Below are 25,760 nucleotides of genomic sequence, written 5' to 3'. Positions count from 1 at the left end.
TGAATCGGGTGCAAAATTGAAAATCCAAGAAAAGACGGCAAAATATTGCATAAAAACACCGTACACCAACGCTGTGTGCACATATCACAGTGGGATGCAAATCAAACAACAAGGGCATGGGAAAACAAACATTAATAGCCGTGTAAAAGTCTCGTTTTGTGTGTGTGTTGTGTGTGGGTGGTGTTGAGTGGTGTGGGGTGGGGGGGGTTTCGTGTGCCAATGGTCTCGCCCGGTGACCCGGGGTCAAAGTTGAGCCGCGCCATGTTGGTTGGGTGCGTAATGGTGGCAACCATCTCCTCCTGCCCGCCGCCGCCGCTGTTGTTGTTATCGTCGTCTTCCTCCCCTCGCCCTCCGCTCTCTCCGCCCTCGCTTTTGTCCACAGCCTTCCCGACCACCAGCAGCAGCAGGAGCAGCAGGAGCTGCGAACGACGAGCGGAGAGAGAGAGCCATGGAGGCGGAGCCGCGGAGCCGGTACTTGTACCGCGTCCACCGGCACAGCGCCGACATCCTGGAGCGTCTGAACGCTCAGCGCAAGGCGGGACGCTTCTGCGACGTGGTGGTCAAGGTGGGCGACGAGCGCTTCCCGGCGCACAGGGCGGTGCTCGCGGCCTGCAGCGGATACTTCGAGGCGAGTCTCAGCGGTTGCGGCCTTGGAGTCGGGGTCGGGATCGGGGTGGCGAACGCGACCGCGACTGTGACCGTGGGCGGGATCGCCGCTGGTGCCGGAGTTGAGACTGAGCCGGTGTCGGAGACGGGCATTGCGGACGCTGCCCCTGACCCTCAGGAGAACGATGAGCAGCAGAACGAGCAGCAGAATGAGCAGCCGCAGGCTCAACAGAGCCAACAGCCGCAATTGAATCAGCAGGCTCAGAGCCAGCACAAGCCGCAGGGTCAGCAGCATCAACAACAACAACAACAACAGCAGCAGCAGCACTACCAGGCCTCGCCTACAGAAGAGCCTCCGCCGTCCGAGGTGGAGATGCACACGATCAGCTCCGTGGTGTTCCGCGACATCCTCGACTTCGCCTACACGTCGCAGCTCACCGTGCGCCTCGAGATCTTCCCCGAGCTCATGACGGCCGCGCGTTTTCTCGTCATGGGCTCGGTGATTGACATCTGCCAGGAGATGATCCGCCAGGCCAACGTGCAGATTCGAGTGCCCCGCGCACGCGAAAGCTACTTCAGGGCATTGGGCTTCCTGCCGGACATGGTGCTGCGCCAGGCGCTGGATGGGGCCCGTGCGTCGGCGTCAGCCAAGGATGAGGATGACAGCGTCGAGATGGCCAAGCGAGACGGTGAGATTCAAGGATCCGGGGCCACCGCTGCTGCTCCCTCCTCCTTGCAAAGCCAAGATGGAAGTGGGGATCAACCCTGCAGCCAGCAGGACGTGCTGTCGTCGTCATCGCCCCCCTCCAAGGACGCGGCCACGGTGCTCAATTCGTGCGCACGCGATCAGACCGACGCGCTCGATCTGAGGGGAGATGGGGATGTTTCGACGCCGCAGGCTGCCGCGGCAACGTGGCCGGGCAACGGTGAGGGGGGTGACCGGGCCGACGAGCGTGCAGCTGGGGTCCCGTCGCCGTTCGAACAGAGTCCTGAGGACGCGGCATCTTCGCAGGCCCGGGAACAGCAGGGTGTGGTGGCTACGCGCGGCAAGGGCAAGGGGAAGGGAAAAGTGAGGTGCAGAACTCGTGGAAGGAGTCTGCTGCCGTCCATGGTACCGCTCACGCAACCAATGCCCAACGAGATGATCAAAAGGGGCCGTGGCCGGCCGCGCAAGCGCGCCTTCTTAGAGGTGCATGGCCAGCCCGTGGTGAGCACGCACGGCAGGGAGACCTCGGAGGAGATCCTGACAGAGAACCCCGAGCTGAGCCTCTCACTTATCCGCATCAAGAGCAAGAGCCAGTTTGTGTGCTCGCACTGTGGCAAGGAGTTCCGCGACGGCTACCACCTGCGGCGGCACGAGATGCGCCACACGAGGAGCAACGCTCCGCTGCCGCCCTCTTCGCCGCGCCACGTCTACGGTGTGCCCACCATGGTGGACATGGTGAGCCCCCTCGGCGTGCTCTACTCCTCTTTCGCCATGAGCGGAGCCGACCCGCCCGATGCGCCGCCCTACTCGGACGACCCCATGGACCTGTCGTCGTTCCACGCGAGCGGCATGCTTCGCTCGGCAAAGGGCGGTGACGGCGGCGAGGACCCCGAAGAGGGCGAGGTGGAGCGGCGGCGAAGCTTTGGCGAGGCCGCCCTGGCCGCGTTGGGCGGTCGGGCGCAGGCGTTCGCCACCTCGGCCGCCCTTACCGCTGCAGCTGCGTCAGCGGCCGGCGGGACTATGTTGGACGGAGACCAGGGCCTGCCGTCTCCGGGGAACGAGAGGAAAGACAAGAAGGCGATCATCAACAACCGAGGCCTCAAAAAGAAGCCGGGCAGTCCAGGGGTCGAGGGAGGCACGTCCCAGCAGGGGCCCGTGTTTGGGTTGTTCCACGAGACTTGGCCTCCGGCCAGGTATGAAAATGCCTCTGTTTGGCTCAGTGGTGCCGCAGTGTCTTCGCACCTGCGTCAAGTTTGAATCGCTGCGCCTGAGGAATGGTCAGACACCAGGCACCCAGTTGTTGACCATGCCTGGGCGGCTGACCGTTGTTAAGGATTCCCAGTGGCCACGTGCCCCATTGACTTCCAGTGGGCCTCATTTTGGGGCTAATAATATTTTACAGCCCTTGCTTAGCCACTGCTGGAAAAGGGGCCTCTCCACATGTCAGTCATGAGGGTTGTATTTGGTCTAAGTATCATAAAAGCATGCTTTTTTGTGGTATGCACTGTTATTTTGCGTTGGCTGAATTCCAGAATTCACCCACATTCAATAAATTGACCATGTATGTTTAAACACTTCAGACATCATCTTGAAGAGATTCATCTGGAGTAAAAAAATAACTGCTTATCATGATAATTACAACATAACTAACGGTGTTAGTTTCTGGGCTTTATAACAAATGTGGGTTCTGCAGTCAAATATATTTTGCTCACTTAATACGTATCAGATTATGGAGATTAAAATATGTAGTATTTTTCCTTTATAGGTCTTTCGATATAAGTTTACACTGAACAGGTTTTTTTTTCGTTTTAAATTCTGGACTACCAGCAAAGCACACTAGGATCTGAAATTCACAGTCATAGGCAACTGCATAGGTTTTTTGTATTCAATCATTTTAGGTCCAAGGTGTGCTGGTTGTTACCTTTAGCTTTGTCATTCTATGATGTACACAATTTAAATATTGTTTCACCATTGATTTGGCATGGCGTTATTCTCTACACAACAACTGAAAGGTACATTTCAAGGTATTTTGTTGCCATTGTTGGCAACAAATCAAGATAAAACATTCTTCTAATCTCAGCTTAATTTGTAAACGCAGTAAATCACACGACACTTTATTTATATATTTATGTCTCCGCTTCTGTGTGTCTTTGTCTATCTGCCTGTCGTTTATGTCATTGCCAGGATGCGTAATTGAGACACAGTGTCCCCGTGTGTGATGGTTCACATTCATAGTTTGGGTAGAGCTTCAGACTGAAAAGATGCAGCAGCTTAGTCACTCCGTGCAGTATGAGACACTTGGAGATGTTCAGCATTTTAAATGGACGACCTGGCAATCTGTTTCTCACTCAATATCTTTAATTTTAACTCCCATCTATGCCATACAGCTGTTGAGATGCATAAATTATGGCGGGGGGGGTTTCTTGGAAATGCTACACCATTTGGTACACCATTTTTTTCCATCTGTCAGAAACAAAGGCTTATCCAAGTGCAGACTTTGTTTGGCCTTGGCATGGAATCTCATCATCAAATTTACTTTGAAAAAACTTGCGCATTCTGGTGACAAAATGGAGCCTTTACGTGTGTTCATGTCTGATGGCGTCTTGGTTAAGTAGACAAATGTGGGTGATGCCATTGGCACTGATTGCATAGACGTTATGAATTTTACCTCCGCTGATTAGCGGAATGAGAGAGCGCAGTGTTTCTAGACAACTCGGCAAACAAAGGCAGGGAGTCAAATCGGCCACGTTCTAAAAATGCATGCGTGGGGCTTGAGGATCACAGGGGAATTTAAAGTGTGCATTTAAAACTGTGTGGCTGGAGGTGGGAATTTAAATAATGTGTCAAGTAACACGATATTCCACAAACCATGCATAATTGCTGCTTTGAAAAGCTGTTTTAAATATGTAAGGCTAAAGTCATTGCTGAATATAGGAAGTCATTGCTGAATATAGGAATACCAGATGTAGAGAAGTGTATGTACCTGGTGGTGTTGAACATGGTCATGGGTGGTGCGTCGCGACTCAGAGACTTAAAAAATATTTGAAGTTGCCAGCATGTGAAGTTTATACAGCTCTTTTTTGTCCCTATTAAGTTAGCGCTAGAAATGTGCAATGTTCTCTTTTACGTGGGAAAGTCTTAAGACCTGGACCTCAGAAGAATACTTACGTATAAACCAAGTTGCACTTGTCATGGCAGTAATACGTCTGACTGTAAATAAGCGGACACGCACAGAGGGGACGACATTATTGCGTGATTTTCACCTCGCCATAAGCAAGTTAATCGACTGGGCACAATTGTTACGTGCCCAAGAGGTATCATCGGACGCTGAAGGCTCAATGAACACTTGTGTCGGAATCGGAGACATTAATGCCTCTTATTGCCTTAATGCAGATACGGGGTCACTAGCCTGGCCTTGATCAGCTTTACGCTGTTGCTATGGCTAAGTTGACAAGTGCGTTGTACGTTTTGGGATTGATCCAGACACAGTTGCTCTGAGCTTGCCGAGAAAAGCCACAGGGCACGGAATGTACTTGCAATGATGTGTGGTTCATCGAGCAAGTTGGGTCCTCTGCTAGGTTAGGTTTCATCGTTGTATGTGTGGTTTTTGTGCATTCATTGTATTTGTTTTGTCTTTGGGCTTTTGTCATAGCTCTTTGTAAATTATCTTTTCCTCACACTTTTGTCCAGGTATCTCACTTGTTTTTACTTTCACAATTTAAACAATGCTTTTTTTTAATTGTAGATACTTAATAATTGAAAAACAATCTTCAATTAACACACATTGTTTTTATTTTTTCTGTGTTTTTACATGAATCGAGCAATTTTTTTTTATGTTTCGTGTTTTTAATACAGCAGAACCCTTTTGGCAACCAGAGACGGTAGTAGTTGGGTAACAGTATATGACACTTTGTATAGATAATCTTCAAGCTGGCAGTAGAAGCAACCATAGCTACAAAAAAAACTTAAATGTGGGGGGGGGGGCTCCTGGTGATGGTACAACATTCCATTTTGTACGTACATTTTTGCTTCAGTAAGCAATAGGGAAAACACATTCGAATGGGGAGGAAAGGTTTGCACCAATTGGTCATTAAAGGGCCCTCAGCATGCTGGATTATATCATGAACCTGGTGGCAGTGTTTGTGGTGCACGGTCATTCTTAGTGAATGCAACCTTACCAGGTGACCTGTTAGGCCTCTCTTGACAGTGCTGCGATTTTGAAAAGAATGCAGGCATCCTGGCCTTCTGGTCAGAACGTTTGCCAGTGGCCTGTTGAACTTAAGTTTGACTTGCCACTGCCTAATACAATCTGTGGAGTGCACCAATGAACTCATATCCGTTAAGCATCATCTCTCTGTTCTGAAGAAGGGTCAATGCCCAGAATTTTTTGCCAACTATCTATTTTTTTACGTAGTTAGGCAGTGTTAATGAAAACTGCTGACAGTTTTCGTTTGTACACCTTTGCCAAGATATTTAAGTCAAAAGTCAATGTCTCCATTGTCAGGTTTGCACTATTTCTGTTGTAAAATTCTATGGTGGCAGGGGCGGTGTCTGCATAAGATGATCATTGTTATCTTATTAATTGTTACTTATTTTTATCAACCTCAGATAAATTATTGGTTTAGTTGACCCCCAACCACGATTTGAACTCATGAGCTTCGGGCTTGTGAGTGTTGTGCTTTAAGCATGGTGCCACCTGTGGCATACACGATAACCGGTGACAGCTGATCAACCAAGTTAAAGAATGGTGCCTTGCACAATTGCAGTGGTGCATAACTAAGGCTAAAATTGTATCACGGAGGTCATGGAAATCGTGAATATGAAGAAAGTCCATGAAATATTGAAAATGGCTGTATAAACACAATTGGTTTGGCGCTTTATTTAATTTCAAAGATACCGTATGCTCGTGACTTTTCCGTACGTTTTTTTTTATCCGGCGCATCAACTGAAATTTACTAAAAGTTAGCATGTAAAAATCTCAGGCTTATTCATATGGGGGAGGTGGGCCCTTGCCTCACCCCTGTGTGCGGCCGTGAGCACTGGAACGCAGGGGTAATAGAACGGGAGCGGTGGACGACAGCCTCCCTCCCTTCTTCTTTGTGCTGCCGCCTGATAACCACGTGCTGTGTGCTGTGTATGCAGGACGACGCGCAGGGAGGGGAGGATGACGCACGCGTGCGACGTGTGCGGAAAGGTCTTCCGTGACTTCTACCACCTGAAGCGGCATAAGCTATCGCACTCGGATGAACGGCCGTACGAGTGCCCTGTGTGCAAGCAACGCTTCAAACGCAAGGACCGCATGAGCTACCACCTGCGCACGCACGAGGATGGCGATGGCAAGGTCTGCTCCTGCCTGTGGTGTGGGAAGGGCTTCTCCAGGTGTGAGCACGCACGCACGTACGCACCCACCCACACCCAGCCACCCACCCACACAGCCACTCATCCATACTGCCACCCACCCAGCCACCCTCAGCTACCAACTCGCACCAAAATCATTTTAAACAATTTTTTATTTTACCAAGTAAGGCCCACTGAGCTGTATAGCTCTTTTTCAGGAGCGACCTGGCCCCAAATAATAACTCAACAAAGTTGCTATCATGTGGACATTTATAGCAGCCAAATACTCTAAACGCATGTTTATAAATGTGGAGGAAAAAACCTAAAGACCCAGAGAAAAATCCACATGACCACAGGGAGAACAAAAAAAACACGGGGAGAACACGCAAACTTCAAATATACAGACGTCGGGGTCAGGATCGAACCCACAACCTCTTGTATACCAGGCGAGGTAGTTAACATTTTGTCTCTTTGGCGCCCCTAGCCACCTACACCCAGCTAGCCACCCACCCACCCACACCCAGCCACCCACCCACACCCAGCCACCCACCCACACCCAGCCACCCACCCACACTCAGCCACCCATCCATACACCCACCCATCCATACAGCCACCCACCCACCCATCCACACAGCCACCCACCCATCCACACAGCCACCTACCCACACCCACCCACACCCACCCACACCCACCCACACCCACCCACTCCCACCCACAACCAGTTACCCACCCACACTATCAAACCTCTATTGCCAAAATCGTGATCACTGCATGCTTTTATCACCCCTTGTGTCCCATATGTGACCACGAGGTCGTATAATAGCTCTCCGACGTGTTTTCGGATTGCACCGCGTGATGTTCGGCGTGCTGCCCGACGTTTCTCTGCACGTGCTGGAAGCTTTTTGAAGCTTCTTGAAGCAAGTTCTCTGACACGCGGGGCGGGACGTTGGACATCCTAGCGAACAACACGAAAAGACATTGGAAATCTACATGGCTTAACCGCGAAATCCTCTGTACTACAGTAGGAGTCATGCAATGAATCGCATTGCCTCTTTAGCGGGACTTCGTGTTGTGATGTAAGACACAGCCTTGGAAGATGACACCACAGAAGCAGTTCTGATGTCGCTTTGACAGGCATCGCTTACGCAGCTCTTGATAGTGCTTCTTCATGACCTGTAAAGAATGATTTGCTTCACAACAAGGTTTTCAATATGATTATTATTTTAGACTGCAGATTGAAAGCACCGCACCAACATCTCCAATAACACTATCTTGAAGCTAGTTGTAATTACTGGCGAAACGTCATACTCAGATTGTAAATGTTGTGGCTTGGCTCTCCAACACACCGGTGTGCTGTACTAGTGACGAATTGGCATGTTCTGTTTACGTGACAACCCTTACTAGTTAGCTGTGTTGGGTGGTGGCGGGTTTTAACGACACATTTATATATTTACGCGATCTAACCCAAAAACCTCTATTATGGATGATATTGGTCGCGAAAGCCTACTACGTCTTAAACACGATCTTACTTAAAAAAATGTCTACTAGGGCAATACATAGGGCAGTAGCTCTTCATCCCAAGGCACAAGACAGTTTTTTTAAAGGCTTTATTGTAGTGTTATTGTCTCTGCCTATACTGTATTGCCTCTGCAGTCCCTAATATGTATCGCAGTTGCCCTTAATCAAATAACGTGCAAAAAACAATCAATTTTGTACACTTGTTTTGTGCACGTGTTGGTGTCTATGTTGTGACCATGTATTGTTACACGAGATCACATCTAGGCTCTCGGCACTGTTGGCTCAGACCCTTGACGTGAGCTTCACATCATCATGCTCCTGGGTAGCTGAACCCTCGCTTGAGTTTACAGTCAACATCCTAATATTTTGTCGTGTATCGAGGCCCTTAGGCACTCTCTCTCTGTTTCCTTGTTGAAGTAGTCTTGGTCTCGTGCATTGTTTGGGTAATTGTTATGTCAAAAAAGTTTAAAACTGTTGAGCCCTTTCGTCATATTTGGTAAAAAGTGCAGTACATGGAGTAGCCATGAATACTCTTGACATTCAAAGTGTGAATTTGAACAGTGAAGTTGCAAATTTAAGTTTTAATTAAGCTTTGTAAAAGCACTTAATTTTAACATGTTATTACAATCAACACATACGTTTATAAATATATAACTGCACCAATAGGTCTTCGAGCAATCAGTGGGTGTGTATTTTTATTATATAGTTTTTAAGTTAGGCACTCGTGTTAATTGTAACGGTGCAGTATTTGAATGTATTGTAAAATTTATGATTGAAGTCCCATCAATATGTTCTCAATATCAAAATGATTACTGGGCTGTGCTCATTTACATTGGCATTCAGTGGAAACTCTGCCAGTTTATTTGTCGGGGAAAAAAAACTGTTTACTTCTCACGAAGTGCTAATTTATTAATGAACCCCAGAGGGATGATGGGTTTCTGGTTGATTGGGCCGAGATTTATATTTACGGCTTCCCAATGGAGTTGATAGCTGCCCACAGTGCTACCCAGTAGGATAGAGTGACAATAGATAAACGTTATAAGCTCCTATGAAAGCTTTACTCTTATACAAAATGTAAAACAACAACAGTATGTATTCTATATCTTAAATAACACCTCCAAGTTACCTGGCAAGTCAACAGATATTGTGCCTTTTTAAATCCTTTATATTAAGTTCACTTGCTTGCTTGCTTGCGCGCTTACGACCGTGCAAATCTTTTGGTCGTTTTTTAACCCACTTCCCGTGATCCAATTGAGCTGACATTTTGCAAACAGACTCGTTGTGCATGACAATTTATTTTCGTGAAATTTTTTTTCCAAAATTTTACAGTTTTTAGGAAAAAATAAATTATATTTAATTACCAATTGCTTAATGGTGGCAGGCAATCATCTGACCCATAGGTGGCAGCCATCTCAAGCCAGAGGACGAGAGGACTCTAGCCGCCACGCATATAAAGGATTTATAGTGAAAAACTTTGTTTTTACGGGTAAATTTTTTCTCGTTAGGTCAACATCGAGTTTTTCGGAAAAGGTAAAGGTGCAGCCCTGCAATTACTTGCTCATGCCATTGATATTGGAAGGGCCTCCACTTGAGAGAGCTATAGGGTGCCTTTTAAATGGTCATTGGCCTACTCTTTCATACTAGCCAGACGTCTAGGAGGAGGTGGAAGTACTCGAGCGTTACCTCAGCATACGCGCGACCTGCCGATCGACAAACTGCGTTTGTACAAAGGGAAAACCGATCACAAGTGTACCATCAGATAATCCAGGATGTCGGCATTGTTTCAAGGCTACCTTAACACATCATGTCCAACCAGTGGAATGGTACTGGAATTGAAAAAAAATAGGTCAAAAGCAAGCTTTGAAAGCACACAGTTTTATTTGCACTCAAAAGTAGAAAATACATTATTTTGACCCCGGAATTAATCAAATTTGATGTGCTCAATCAAAGTGAGTGGCTTGCATTAACAAAATTAAACATATCGAAAGGAAGCCACCCGCTTTTATTGAGCACATCAAATTAGATAAATTCCAGGGTCAAAATAATATTTTTTCTATTTTTGAGTGCAAATAAAAGTGTGTGCATTGATAAACTTGTTTTTTTTCTACCAACAATTTTGCGTACTTGTTGGTTGGTCTCGCGTTAAGGAAGAGGGGAGCACAGCGGCCGCTCCGGCGCCATGACGAGCGGCGATAGAAGCGCTCCTTTCATTGGTTACAGGCTGGCCAGCAAACAGCCGCTGTCATTGGACCATTTGTTTCCCGTCGTAGGTGGGCGTGACCATTCATGATTTAAAAAGGGGGGGGGGGGTAAAATGTACGATTATGAAATATTACATTTTAATTCTAAATTTGAAGCTTTCGTGACTGCAAGGATTCATCCTTTTTGGTTTTTTTCGATAAAGTCACGTAGGTAAAAAATCTAATAAAATACCTAAGTGACTTTACCGAAAAAAACCAAAGAGTATTCAATTTTAGTTTAAAATACGAATAAGACTGCGATGAGCAGGACCTGGACCGTTTTTTATAATTAAAACCTTGAATTGTCACGTGAGTCTGTAGAAAATTTTTGCTCGTTAGGCTTCGTAGATCCGAAGATATTCAGCGTCAAAGATTCCAAAGAATATAAACAGACAACACGGCAAGTTCAGTAAAAGTGTGCAAAAAATAAACTCTTATAATAGCAAAAAAGTGTTTTTGGGTTGGAAGTGCTCCACAAACTCAAACACAATTGTCAATCACCCTGCCCTGAAGAGGAAACAATATTTTTAAAATAAGTGACGATTCGGGTAATTATTCTGCTTCATTTAGCGATATCATAGCTGAGAGATAATAGCTCTGCTATAAACAAAGGGCCATCACCTATTACTGTATATGTGTATTTAAATATATGTTGTTCTCGGGGCAGTGTTTATTGATGATTGTGGATTCGAAGCTCATCACACGTGAGCAACGCTGACAATGGCACTGCTCGTGTTTCGATTGTTTTTGTTCTGTTCATCTATATTGCAGGTGACGCAAATGTGTATAACTGGGTTGCATGTGGACATTTCTTTGTATTTTTCCATCCTTTGGAAATAGACTTTCAATTAACGGTTCTAATGACAGTGGAGCAATTAAATTTATCATAGTCTGTGGAAGAGCACAGTTTAATTAAAATGCACCTTTTAAATGAGATGTGCGGGTGACTCAGAGGTCAGAGTGCTGAGCTGGCACTAACATCCTGGGTTCTAATCCAGGTTTGAGCCGCCTGTCATTACACCGGGTTTTCAAGTGGACTGAGTTAATGGTTTATGGTTTATTCCCGTCGCCAATGACTGCAAATATTCATCACGTCACATTTGGTTCTGCATTCAATTTTACAGAATTACAGCTCTGAGAATGAAATGTAGATTTTACTGTTACACGACAAACATTACGAAAATATACAAAAAGATGGGTGGAAAAGGTTTGCCCCCAAACTGTGTGGACAGTTCACTTGGAGGGATCTCAGTTGCTCTGCGATGTCTGCCTCTTCACACAAATAATTGCATTGGGAAAACAGCAGAATGTGTCCCTAGAATAGCGATTGAAGGCAGATCATGAATTTAATAATGATGAATTAAAAAGTCAAAAAGAGAGCAGCTGAAGCGCTTTTGGAAAACTGAACTTGACGTTGAAAAGCGGCGTTCCAATTTCGAGAGCCATTCTCTAATGCAAAGGGTTGCGCACTGCATTGCGAGCGATCCAAATGGACGCTTCGTATTGTGACGCCAAGACGCTAGCACAGTCGGGATAAAATTGCGAGTGAAAAAATGTACACCTCTAAAAGCACGCTTGGGAGCTGCGTCATTATGACCGCTTTTGTTTCCTCGCGTTGTTGTGTGGGAGTGTGAATGGGCGCGCTGTCGGGTTGCTGCATGCTTTGGTCATGTGGGTGTGGGGGCAGGTGTGGCAGTGCAGCGGTTAGCGCACTGCGCTTGGAACCTGGCAACCCGAGTTCGATTCCCGCTCACGGCCAACACCAGTGACGATTATCTGAACCAGTCCTGGGCCTCCCTTAGGTAGACTCGGCCTCAAATGTGTGCCTGGTGCGGTGTTTAAACATCACTACTGGGGTACTGGCCACCCACCCCCTCGTGTACCGTTCTGGCCTTCATAGGTGCTCGCTAACAGTACTTGCCCCAACAGTCTGTTCAGGCTATATGGGGGGTCTTTGTGGAAATGGGTGTGTGGTGTTATTGCACAAATTGCTCCAGTTCATTGCTTATCCAATGCATCCCATTGCCTGTCCATCTTCCAACTCTGTTCCGGGGATCCTAATCCCAACATGAAGGGTTCCTGCTACTAAATTGTGAAAGCGGGATATTAAAAGTATGTAACGACAGGCACTCATTCTTGTTATTTAGTTATTGACGTTTTCTTGGTTCTTTCGGTAAAGTCACGTAGAAGGGACGTAATAAAATAATAAAAATACTTCCCTTCTACGTGACTTTACTGAAAGAACTAAGAAGATGGATCCCTGCAGTCACGAAAGCTTTAAATCGAAATATTGACGTTTTGTTGTGTCATCTTATTTCATTGATATTTTATAATTTGACATAATTACATCCAAGTTGGTTTGAATTTAATTTATATGTCTCATTCTGAAACCTTTTGACATCACATGCACACATCCTGCGTATGCCACCTGCAAATATTCTGCGCAGTTTATTTTAGGTAAGGCTCATTGAGCGGAGAGGCTCTTTTTTTTAATGGCGACCCAGCCAAAGTGGCACGCATGTTACATGGGATGGGACGGTTTAAAGGGATTGCATAGAACATGATATATGGTGATTGTTGGATATTTGTGAGACATTTTCTCGTATTTGAAAACACATTTATATGGTATTTTGAGCACTGAGTGCTGAGCACTCTATTTTATGAAATCACACTACTGGGATATGATTTACATGCTGTCATAATTATGGCATGCAAATGGGCTGTGGGGCTGCGGGGCTACGTGGCTGAGTGTGTTTTGTGTCGGTAAATCATTCACGTCTTTTATTTATAACTAGGTGAGAGCACAGGGAGATCTAGTGCCATCTTCACACGGGAAAACTTGACTAACGAAATGTGCAGCTGTGCATTTGTGTAAGTTCACGTTGATAGCAAATGTTGGTATGTGTGCGTAGTTAAAAAAAAAAGTCGTTTATTGTGTAGTGATGTACCTTAACGCATGACTCTTTTTTCTGACCCCTGACCTCCCACACCTAGGCCTGACCACTTGACCAGCCATGTGCGGCAGGTTCACCTGCGAGAGAGGCCCTTTATTTGCCAGGTGAGTGAATTTTAATGCTCTGGAATCGCGATGACTTGCCACCACCATCTGCTTTCGTCCATACAGTAGTCCCTCGGTCAACTTTTTTAATCCGTTCCACGAAAACTACTGTTAACCGAAATAACTGTTAATCAAAATCACTTATAAGTTGAGAAATTAGTCAAAATCACTGAGTCTATAAGAGAGCTATTTCCACTGCCAAAACAGAAAACACAATGTAAACAAATCCAGGCGAGGTCTAAACGTGCATACTTGGGTCTCGCTGATTGTTTGAGGACATGGATCAGCACACTTTCGAGTGCTCGGATTGGCCGAAATTGGCACCCACGTGCATAACATAAACATACCGTTGATTCAAATTTTAACGTTCATCTAAACCATGGGGTCCTATGGGAGGCGAAAACGTTCACCGAAAAACCATCAACCGATGTAAATGTTAACCGAGGGACTACTGTATTTATGTATGAATGTATGTTGAATGCACCGTACGTAGCCAACCTTGCTAATCGGGGGTGCCTGTGGCCACCAGCGATTCTCGCCATCCTTTATGTAGCCACAGTCGTCTTTGTCACCCTTGGAAGACGTCAACACCGTTATCATCTATTTCACCAGACATCAGTCATATCCTTATCACGGGAGTCTAGCACCATCATTGTCGGTGTTAAATCTTGCACATTGTCATCAGGCTTCATAATCGTCATCAACTATGTCGTCTTCTGAAACTTGTCAGGCTCCTTTTAACCAAGGCATTGCTTCTGTAGCTTCTATGGTATCATTTTTATGGGTGAACGGAACGAAACAACGCAGTTTCCGAATAAGCCCTGAAGCATTTAATTTCAAGGGATGGCAATGAAAGGTACTTAATTCCAAATATCTGCCTAAATATTAGTCGGCAGATATCTCGTAGAAAAGTAAAATAAATAAAGGGAGGGACATGCCAATTAAATAATGAGTACACGAAATCAACTCCGTTACCTACCTGAACCCCCATTCTGTTACCCAGATAAAACAAGGCATCTTTAAGATAGCTATCTTATGAGGTGGTGGTACTGTCCCAAGTGGTATACAAAAAAGAATCGGCTATCAGCTTTTTTGTGTGAGTGGCAAATCGTGAGCGGCTAATGGTGCTTTCAAAAACATGACTTGTGACGTATGACTGGGTGAAAATCGCACTCACATGGCTTGCGGGCGATTCTAAATGAAAATTTGACCAAGTGCATGGGTGTGTGTGCGAGTGATAATTGAAGTGGTTGCTGGGCTTCGCCTAGTTCGACTCAGCCTTAAACGAGTACCTGGTGTGGTGTGTCAAACATCAGCACTGGGGAGACAAAAGTGGATGGGCGTGGTGCTGGCCTCACCGCCCCCTCGTGACACCGTACCGGCCTTAAGAGGCGCTCACCTAGAGCACCTGCCCCTACAGTCTATGTAGGCTATACTGGGGGGGATCTTTTACTTCTTTTCCACTGCACAACTGAGCTGTGCCCAGGGCCAAGGAAGCACCGGATTGTTTTCCAACTGCAGAAGCCGAGCCGTGTCATGGACTTTGCGCGCATTGAACGGAGTCTAGACGCACTTAGATGATGCAGCGACGCTGTGCCTCGCGGTGTTACCGACTGACGTCACGGGCAATGGATTCTGTCATTAGCCCTGGTCATGCTGCTTGGCCCAGGGTCAGATGCAGGAAAGTTTTACACGGTTTGATTCCGGCTCGGCACAGAAAATATCCTGTGGGAAACCACCTGTTAGCGTGAGGGCCCCAGCCTGGCTCGGCTCAGATGTGCCAGTGGAAAAGGGGTATTTGTGACTGTGTGTGTGTACGTAGACGTGCGGGATGAGCTTTGCCACACACGAGCGGCTGCGTGCACATGTGACGCGCCACCAGCAGAAGGTGCCCTGCGGAGTGTGCGGGAAGCAGCTGACGGCAGGGTACGTCGCCAGCCACATGAAGCTGCACGCCAAGGCCGGCAAGACGTCACCCAAAGGTGAGGGAGCCAGTCAGTGGCTCAGGACCACAGACAGCGATTGGTGAAGTCGTTTGAATTGCTTATGACTCCCCAATGCGCATCCTCTGCTGCAGCGACCAAGCCTTTCTATCGAACCCCGCAGTTAACCATTGATTTGTGGGAAGCCACTCATTCTCTTCTGCTGCCCCCATCGTCTGCCACTCACTTCCCCCAGCCGTTATTGCTGCCGAATCTGCCTCTGTTCAAGTCCACGATCAAGACCTTTATGTTGTTGCATTTTAGACGCTATATAAATCCAAATTGTGTTATTACTCTGTAATGAATATCCTCCCTGCAAACTGATGTTGACAGCATACCGGGTACTAAATGGAGTCTAAATCTTTCCAGGTAAGACCAAGGACAGGTTTGTCGATCTATAGCTAACAGTGAAGGGCATGAGAATAGGTTTTCCCCTTTTTTCTGGCAACAAAACACCAGAGACAGCTTTCTTTGGAGCCTAGTCTCAAAAGGTGACGCCAAACGGCGTACAGCACAACGACAAGCACTATCAGAGTAATGAGAGCTTGGGTGAGCAGCTACATCATGGGACCTCCTTTGCCAGTACCAAAATATGAGAATAGGTTTTCCCCTTTTTTCTGGCAAACAAAACAGGTGTTAAGATGAAACCTTTTACAAGGAATGATGTCTGCATTAACCACAATACTTGTGGTCAGAATGCAAACAAAAAACATAATCTGATAATATTCTTTGGGTCTTTCGGTAAAGCCACGCAGATAGAACAAAAATAATAAAAATAATAATATCATGACGTTTCCATCGCAACACAAGAAATCGTCATCAGGTGAAACATATAGTGGGAGAGCTGCTGAGAATAAATGGTGGAAGGGCTGCTAAGGCAGGTAAATATAAATGTTTGAGATGGGTGTTGCAAAAGGGTCAGTGGGCGGGGCTAGAAATTAAATTTGCATGTAAATGTGAGATCAGAGAAATCTTGACAAACGCATTTGTGGGGGTGGCCATTGTAGACCCAAAGAATATGAATTCCTGCAGTCCCGAAAGCTTTAAGTCAAGATTTTACTGCCTCTACTGGGAGGGTTTCCACACAACTATTAGATCTTTCAACAAACTTCGAGACAAGGCTCATCCGATCGAGTCGCTCACTTTTCTGAAGAGATGTCGCGACACCAAGGTAATACCGATCGCCTTCACACTCACATTTGCTGCTGTCACTTCTCCTAATGCTAAACGGATCTTGTTCAGGGCCAGCCTAGCCCTGATCTCAGAGAGAATAAGACTGCTCCGATTTGAACTAGACAATTTAGACAAGACCCTCTTGCAATGTCCTTCCTTGTGGGTGAGGTACGTAGATGACACGTTCGTCATCTGGCCACATGGCCTACCAGCTCTGGATCAATTCTTCAACCACATCATACACCCAGCCATCAAATTCACAATGGAGGTGGAAAAGGATGGCAAGTTACCATTCTTAGATGTTTTAATCGAAAAGAGATCTGATGGCTCATTGGGACACTACAGGAAAGCCACCCATATGGATGCCTACCTAAAACCTGACCCACACCACCATCCATCCCAGAAGAATTCCCTCATCAAAACTCTATACCATAGAGCTCGTTGCATTTCCGACCATCACCACCTAGCCAGTGAACTGGAGCACGTACACCAAGCCCTCAAGAAGAATGGATTTTCAGACTACACAATCCGTAAAGCTATCACCCCAACCGTTGGGAAAGAACCATCTGAGGACCCAATCAAAACCATCACCTTGCCATACATAGCAGGGGTCACCAAAAATATTTCCAAAATCATGAGCAAACACAATATCCAGGTAGGATTCAACACAGTACGTAAAATTCGTGATTTGATCCCATCTGTGAAGGATCTGATCCCTGACATGCAATACCCCGGTGTCTACAAACTAAGCTGTGTTTGCGGCAGCAGTTACATTGGGGAAACTAAGCGGCATGTCTCGGACTGGGTTCGTGAACATAAGGCAGATCTGAAACATGGTAGGACCAATACCTCAGCCATGGCTGATCATTATTTTAATGCTGTGGGCACACACAAAATAGATTTTGCCAAGACGAGGGTACTCTACAAGCCCACTGGCTATCAGCAAATATTCGTTCATGAAGTCATCCAGATATATAAACACAGACAGAATTGCAGCCTAGAAGATGGGTACAAACTGAGCAATCATTGGAAGCACGTTATCAACCAGTTTAGGTCATAACTGGCTGTGATGTTCCCTCCCTACCTACCTATGTTAGCAGTTATTTTCGACTCTCTGAGTTACATTCACTTACACAGCCACCATTAGCTGTATTAGTAAATGGCGGCCTGCCATCCTTTTCCACCTCCATGTGGCGATGTGCTTGCCGAGCTCTCTCTGAGCTTACATTTACAAGCAAATTTCTTTCATTGACATGCTAATCTCTCACAATACAATGGCCACCCGCACAGCTTCGTTTGTCAAGATTTCTCTGATCTTTCATTTACATGCAAATTTAGCAGCTACATCATGGGACCTCCTTTGCCAGTTTCAAAATATGAGAATAGGTTTTCCCCTTGTTTCTGGCAACAAAACAGGTGTTAAGATGTTAAAACACCAAACTGGAAACTTTTACAAGGAATCACGTGAAGGGCATGGTCAGGAATTGAACGTGGTTCACGAACAGTATGCCGTCTGTTGCTTTAACCTGCACCACACGATTCCTTCTTTCAGCAGAGACGGCCAATGGAGGCCCCCCACCCGGCACGGGACACAAGCACGCGTGCAAGCTCTGCGGTACCAGGTTCAAGTTCAAGTCGCAGATGAAGCGGCACGTGCGTGCCGAACACCGCGATCGGCCGCCTGGCAAAGACCCGGCCGCTATCAACGCAGGCACCTCCATTCAGGACACCGCCTCCATCAACGCCCCCACAACCACCACCACCACAACCATGGCCACGTCCACCGCCGATACCGGCAAGCGCCACAAATCGTCAACCAAGTCGGAGGCGTCGTCCAAGCACAGCAAGCACAAATCACCGTTGGAAAAACGCTCCTCGCATTCGTCGAGTTCGTCGTCGTCGTCATCGTCGTCGTCGTCATCGTCGTCTTCATCGTCATCGTCATCGTCTTCATCGTCGTCCTCCTCATCCCCACCCTCGTCTTCTCCGGTCTGCGTGGCCGCCAGCACCAGGCCCGCAGCGCCTGCCAGGCCAGCGCTTGGCAGCCCCGCCAGGGCGTCCATGTCCGTGCTGGAGTCTTTCGGATTCCAGGTGGTGCAGTCGGCGTACCTCAACTCGGAGGCGGAGCTCAACTCGGACGCGTCCTCCGGTTGACTCCGCCACCAGCACCCCCCCGACACCCCAGCTCCTCTCACTCCTGCCCCGTAGTGCGCGCGCCACACAGAGGAAACCTTAAACGGCAGCGACGTCGCCTCTAGTTGTCGCCATCGTCGTCGCTACCGTCATCTCGGACAGCGCAACATTTTTAACACATCCATCGTCAAACATCATTGTCGATGACACCGCTGCTGCATTCATCGCTGGGCACCAACGTCTGCCGCCGTCGTCACCACTCGTAGCATTCACCACATTGCTATCAGCGTCGTGATAATAAACCGCATTGCAATCGCCAATCCAGGCATCGTCTAGTCCACTGCTGTCATTGTCATCATCTATGTTGCTGATGTAGGCAGTCGCACCCATTGAAAAATATCTTCTGAAGATGAAGTCACCCGATCCGCACTTCTCTACGAGGAGGGTTGAGCACCATGAGCTGCGTGGACCATTTTTTTCCCTAACGTGCTCCTTTCCGACCGCAGCTAATGTGTGGTGAAGGCATGGGCCGCTGCTAACCTGGCCTACACGATCTGTGCAAATGCCCTTTGGCCATGCGCACATGGCCGTCATGTGCTCTGGCCACACCGCATGCCACACTTGGGAAAAAACTTGAAACAATTGGACAAGTTTGCTATCGATGGGACGCTATTAGTACCTATTGAAAATGTTGTCATCGCCAGCTGATATCTTACGTGCATTTCATTTATAATGAAAGTTATTACGAGACTAAATCTTGAGGAAATTGCTGGGATTTTTGGTGAAGTTTATGGAAAATGTTTTTGGACTTCGTAACATTTTTTTGCATCGCTTTGCCTGTGATTCAAGACACAGCAACGACACTGACACTTGCAGCAGGACAGAGTAGATCTCCCAGTATCATTGTTTATATTATGCACTCCTCGATAGTTATCTTTAAAACTAAGGACCGTATTTTTTGCCAAGTTGAACTGCAAGCAGTTATGAACACTGGACCGTATCCTATGTTGGACAGTGTGGAGTCTGAGCAATCTTTTCTTGATAGCGGTAAGAAAGAGGAGTACTCCATTCCTGGACAACAAAGCCACCATGGTACCGTGGCTCAGGAAAGCAACAGTATATGGCGAAAATGTTGTCAGTACACTCCAGCCTAACATGACACCTTGGTCTAATGGGAGGGCTGCATTAGAGGTTTTTTTTTCTGGCTAACTGTGCAAAGGTAATTTGGCTGATTGAGAACGAAAGTTATTTTGGTAATTTCCATAGTTTTTAATTTACAAATTAGGTCACGGCGTTTAAGTAGCCTGCACTGCCGCTGCAGGTATACAATCTCGTGTGATATGGCTTGTGTGAAACCATTACAGTGATACCTAATAGCCAATCGTTATGCATCGCAAGTCTTCAGCATTACAAGGTCGGTTGATGAAAGTGAAGAATGTAATCGTGAGACTACATTTAGTTGTAAATTATTACATTTAATGTGTTGGGGGGGGGGGGGCATTTATGAGTGCGCAACACTGAACCTGGTCCACCTGGGTTTGACTCTTTGAGTCGGCCGCCACAGATGAGATCGGCAAGTGATCCAGTCCTGCCCCCCCCTCCCAGCACTTCACCAAACCACAATGACCAGAGTTAATTGCGGTCAGACAAGTCCTCGTTTTAATTCAGCAGTAGTTTGACAAAGGGCTGTGAAATGTACTTTGAATGTATGATTGTTGCCATGTTCTCTAACGGTCATCCACAAGTAGTTTGTTATACATAGGTCTGGATCTTAAAATGGAGTGCAGCTTCCATTAGCCCAAGGTCTTGGTATGTTTGGCAAAAACACGTGGACATTTATTGTTTTATTTGTGTTGAGATAAATTCCCTACAACATTGACATTTTCAGGTTAAGTCTCTTTGACCAAAACTGAATGTACAGTGCAATTAAAATGTGGATAATTTGGCAAGAAAAACAATACAAACTTTGATATCTGTACATGAATTCCATTTCCAAGAGTTTTGGGAATGTTCTCAAGTCCGTTTCTTTTAAAGTTTCCCACGCAAGCCGGTCCTAATGAGAAGTGCTCTCGTTGTGGGCTATGATGTGTAGGAGTTGGGGATCTTGTTTCTATTGGTGGTGGAAGGAGTGAAACAAGTGAAACACCATATTCAGTTTTAGATGACACGGTGTGAGCTGCCTTTACTGTATTTTAGCGCACAATGGAAAGAATTATTGAATTGAGGTTTAGGTACTTCTGCGTAATTCTAAGGATAATTTATCTCTTTTTATCTGACGTGACTTTGGGTATTAGTTTCCCCATCTCCTATACCTCACTGTGTGCCCCTGAAATGCAAATCCAACAACGGTTGCATGAGCACCGGACAGTGTGCAGAACTGGCGTAAAAAAACACACAATCTCTAAATAAATGTGCAAATTGTCAAGGTGACACATGAAAAGCAAGATTGTGAACGCTGATCCTCATCTGGATTATTTTGAGAGGTAGGACTTTGTGATGTCAGCTCGCGTTACGATTGCTTGTGTCGAGGAAATCTGCTCGCCTAAGATCCAAGGTTTTAATGTCTGCAGCACGCAAGTGGATATTCGGTCTGGGTTTTGCTGTTACACTAATGAAAATCTACACTATGAATTGCTGTTACCGTGCCAGCCTTTAAACGTGAAACAATGAGGATGTTGAAACGTGGTTAAATTTAGTAACAGGACCGGCTAAGGTATGTAAATATTATTATGCTCCTCGTTTTCTTTTGTAAAAATAAAAAAAGTGAGAAAAAAAAATAATCCAACAAGTTCTGTAAATATTGTTTGTGTTAAATTGAACATTCTGGGGCAGCTGTGTTTTTTTAAATTTCATTTTGTATTTAAAATAAGCAAGGGTGAACTAGAATTCTTAGGGTAAATTACAGTGACAAGTAATTAATTACAATGAACATTCACTGGAATGTAATACAATTTAATATTTTTCACGTATTTTATTCAATACATGCTCACTTGTACATAATGTCCTATCCATACGTTATGCTATCATAACTTAGGTGGTATCTTTTATTAAACCAGTTGAGCGCCCAATGAGACGTCAATTCATCTGGCAATATTTGTCAGGAACATTATTATTCTGCTTGTTTACCCAGGAAAGCCTCCCTTGAGTTCCATGACATTTATTGAGGAGGGGGTGGGGGGGGGTCCTACTAAGTTTTCACAGGAGGGGGAAAAGATTACTATGTATGTTTCAGTATAGTTAATTGCGAGTAATTTTTCAAATTTGGACCATGATGCCGGCACACAAGTCTTGTCATTGCAAGTGACATTACAGGATCATTAATTTCCACTGTTTAGCAGACAGCGAGTATTGTTTTATGGTGAATACATCCGCTGGATTAGATCCCTGAACCCCTGCCTGCAATATTATCAACGATTCCAAATGTGTATCAACCCTGTAAATCAGTCATTAAAGATCCCTTGATATCAATCGCAAGTTATCCTTTTTGTGCCAGTGTCGATAGCAATGATTAGTTTATTGTTCATTGTGAAATGGCCAAAATTATTTCATGGTCTTCAACGTCAAGAGATAACTTATCTTGGTGAGCTCCAACATGGTTTAAGTTAAAAGGATACTGGAATAATTTTAATTTAATTTCACGTTTTCATTGTTTTAGTCTTGTCTGCTAACAAGTCCAGTGAGTATTACATTGTCGATTGTTTCAATTCTCTTAATACTGATCAGAAGTAAATATGCACTGCACAGATATGTCGTTTTTGATATAATTGGTTAGAGACTATAATTCTGAGTTGCAAACATCCTTTTAACTGCGAGTACGCATACACTGCTTGATACACCGACTTCCAACTTTTATGCAGAAAAGGGAACATTATTTCCACTTGTGATTCAAATACATATGAAAAGGAATTATTATCGAATTGTTTTAAAGATGTAATTTTTACACAACGTGGGTGTTGGGTTCCCCTGTTGTGGACACGACACAAAAGCTTTTATCATTACCATGTTATATTTTGCAGTTACTGTTTTGGGCGGGGGGGGGGGATGGCTGTGAAGCTGGTGCTGCTGCTGTATACATTTCCAGCCTTCTCATTTTGTAGATAACGGCGAAGCTAAAGCATGCGTGTCTGCCCGCGTGTACGCCTGCCGCCTATGCGTGCGACACCCATAAGAAACGCACGACTCTTCTCCACTATGTACTCGTACAAAGGCAGCAATATTTGGAGCTCTGATCTCCATAAAAATCATGCTACCGAACAGCTACTTACAAGAAGAGATAAAGGTGTCATATCTTCAAAACAAATGTGACTGAGCAGCCAGCCTCACCCTGTATTCATGGAGCAAAAATTAGCATATAATAAGCGTTACCAAGTTACAGCAGTGATTTCGTTTAGGCATTGTTTCCTCTGCTAATGATGTTGATTCCATAGTACAACCGTACCGTGCTGGGGCCTTGTCATGCCAAGCTTGGCTCGGGAGGCACGATTTTCTTTTCCACTGCAAAACCCAAACTGTGTCGCTGATATCCCACACAATAAATGTCATAGGTTGCATACGTATCACGGTATTAATCAGTATTGGCTGATGCAAGGTATGATGACAATTATTAATCCTGCTCCCTGGTCCTGCTTGGGTCCCCGAGGCAGATTTAGCTTTTCTTGAGGATTTCACTTTAGTTCTGGCTCGACTCGCTGGCGCAGCTTGGATGTGCAAGTTGAAAAGATCTCTGTTGATGTGCGGGGACCTACCAAGGGTTGTGTTGTTTATTGTCCAGTGACCGTATCTTACATGGTCCCACTGTCCATTTTCTGTACCTGCGATCTTTAAGATTTAATTGAAGGCACGTAGCTGGAGACCTGAATTTGTAATGACGCGTTGTGCCAGTTGCATTTTTTTTAATAACACGAAACATCTGGAGCTAAAAGGCATGTCTGTATATGTCTGCTGCAATAATGCACCGATACTCATCATATAATTTATTTTTAAAAGTTTAAATTACTGATGAAAAGTAAGTCTCCAGTATGTGCTGTCCCTGTGATTGATGACCTTAGGATTGGCATTTAGCGACATTACAAAAGCTGTTTCCAAATGTTTTTTCTGCCCAGAGGTCACATTGGCAGTCAGAACTAGGTGCGTGTAATTTGTACATTTATCATCCAATAATAATGGCAAGTACTTGTTCGTTTACAAGACTGAAAACATTTGACATTTATTCCGCAATTGAAATGAATTCTTCTCGCTATAACCATTACCCGAAGCCAGTTGAATAGTGTGGGGTTCCGGATTTTGTTTATTTTTAAGCTTTTTTTTATTTGTACTTTTCCTCTTGGTGTTTTGATACGACACTGCTGTATCCCGTGTTACACACGTACGTGCGTGCACACCATTTTCCCCGTTGCTCTTCTTCAGGGGGAAATTCTCGCAAAACATTGTAGCTTGGACTGTGCATGGATAATTTGAAGAGACTTCAAATCGTTGCAGGTTTTGCTGGACATTCGAAGGATTTGAAAAAAAAGGGACAGTAACTCATGCGGCACATTTTACGGTCACGAGTGTGTTGCTGAACTGCGATTTTTTTAAAAAAAGTGTTGAAGCATTTTTGAACCCCTTTTTTTAAAGTTATTAAAATCTACGTTGTGTGCAAAAAACCCCCCACCGATTAGCATGTGTGTGTAAACATTGTGCACCGTTACTTCTTGCATATGGCTTTGCATTGCAACTCACACACCGACGTTTGGGTCCGACCACCGAAGCACAGCCTTGGGGAAAAGTTGCATCGATGTTTTCAATTCCCCCGCCGAATTTAACGGAGGTTTATAATTGTGGTCCATGGACTGGTCACGATAACCAGACGCACACAGCCAGGCGTTTCCGTATTTCCCAATTGAATAACTGGGGTTCCCGTATCTGCAATGGATACTGATTCAGTATTTATATTGAATACGTGGATTTATTGGAGTACAGGTGTTGACTTGCAGTGGGCTGTTTCCTGCCCCCCCCCCCCATGGCAAATACATGTCAATGTGTACAAGGAGTGTGTGTTGCATTGCTAGTGTTTAGTATGGTTGGTTACGTACGGTGTGAAAGAAGATCAACATACATCGTGTGGTGCTAAGGTCATTGTACTGACAAACCAGCAAGTCTGGGTTATGTTTCTGGCCGCATCACCGTCACCAGGAGGTACAACTCGAAATTTAATTGGTGTGGAATAGTACGTGGGGAATTGTGAGACACCACCAATGTGGATCAGAACGCTAACAACATACCAGATAGGTGTCATTAAAACAACGAATGTTCCAAGTTGATTTCTAAACATGCATTATGTTGTGTCTATAATAGCTTGACCCAAAATGTATTTAAATGTGTTTTTTTTTACCTACAAGTGAATACAGTATATGCTTGCCGGGCACAGAATAGACTCATCCGACAGTGGATTGAACATGGGCTGGCTCTATTTGTTACATCCTGTGAAATCTGGCAATGGGTGACTAACGTGCGCACGTTCGAGGAAGGCAGATTATCAAGATCTTGTCGTAGGCACCCATTGTTGACCAAGTCAGCTGGTGGGATGCCACATTAAGCAAAAATACGTTTCAGTGATGGTAGAGGAATGGGGTGGGCTGTGATTACCTTTGCCATCTAATAATAAAATGTTCAATGTATATAAAACAATAAATTAGGTTAGACATTTATTATATGTATACTGTACACTCTTTTACACGACTGCATGCAACCCTATGTTGCAGAGTTTAACATACACACACACCTTAAACAGTGCATAATTCCACTGAAAACAGGTGCTGCATGGACTCTAGGCTTTACAGAATACAGAATCGCGTAACGTTTCTATTCAATATTGGTCCTCTTAGCACCTGCTCTGTAACCTGCCTATGCTCAATCATGGGTTCATCCAATTAGTATTTTAAACAAGCTCACATAAAGGTTATGTAAAACCACGAAGTTGCAGTTAAGTTACTCGATGTCCACACAGCCATTTTAGTTGGATAAAG

At 45.3% G+C, this 25,760-nt stretch overlaps 1 protein-coding gene across 4 annotated transcripts; it reads left to right on the top strand.

Moving 5' to 3' along the window:
- The first annotated feature begins 236 nt into the window (after positions 1 to 236).
- Positions 237 to 22,221, top strand: LOC144719524 (uncharacterized). 4 transcript variants are annotated; one of them, XM_078595525.1, is made up of 5 exons: positions 237 to 2,505; positions 6,455 to 6,691; positions 13,402 to 13,465; positions 15,351 to 15,447; positions 18,173 to 22,221. In XM_078595525.1, exons 1-5 carry the CDS (start codon positions 449 to 451, stop codon positions 18,772 to 18,774), a joined length of 3,057 nt encoding a protein of 1,018 aa, XP_078451651.1. In that variant the 5' UTR covers positions 237 to 448; the 3' UTR covers positions 18,775 to 22,221. The 4 variants fall into 4 exon arrangements, with proteins under 4 accessions (XP_078451651.1, XP_078451650.1, XP_078451649.1 ...); XM_078595524.1 differs by having other exon boundaries at positions 15,348 to 15,447; XM_078595523.1 differs by having other exon boundaries at positions 15,288 to 15,447; positions 18,176 to 22,221.
- The last annotated feature ends 3,539 nt before the right edge of the window (positions 22,222 to 25,760 follow it).

The sequence above is a fragment of the Lampetra planeri genome, chromosome 6 (assembly GCF_965212315.1).
Source record: "Lampetra planeri chromosome 6, kcLamPlan1.2.h2, whole genome shotgun sequence".
Lineage (NCBI taxonomy): Eukaryota > Metazoa > Chordata > Hyperoartia > Petromyzontiformes > Petromyzontidae > Lampetra > Lampetra planeri.
This window is presented reverse-complemented; position numbering and strand designations above follow the sequence as displayed.

Excerpts from the sequence above, each read along its gene's own strand:
- LOC144719524 (XM_078595522.1), top strand. The coding sequence starts at position 449 with ATGGAGGCGGAGCCGCGGAGCCGGTACTTGTACCGCGTCCACCGGCAC. Across the intron at positions 6,692-13,401 it reads TGTGGGAAGGGCTTCTCCAG|GCCTGACCACTTGACCAGCC; the intron begins GTGTGAGCACGC and ends TCCCACACCTAG. Across the intron at positions 15,448-18,172 it reads CGGCAAGACGTCACCCAAAG|CAGAGACGGCCAATGGAGGC; the intron begins GTGAGGGAGCCA and ends TCCTTCTTTCAG.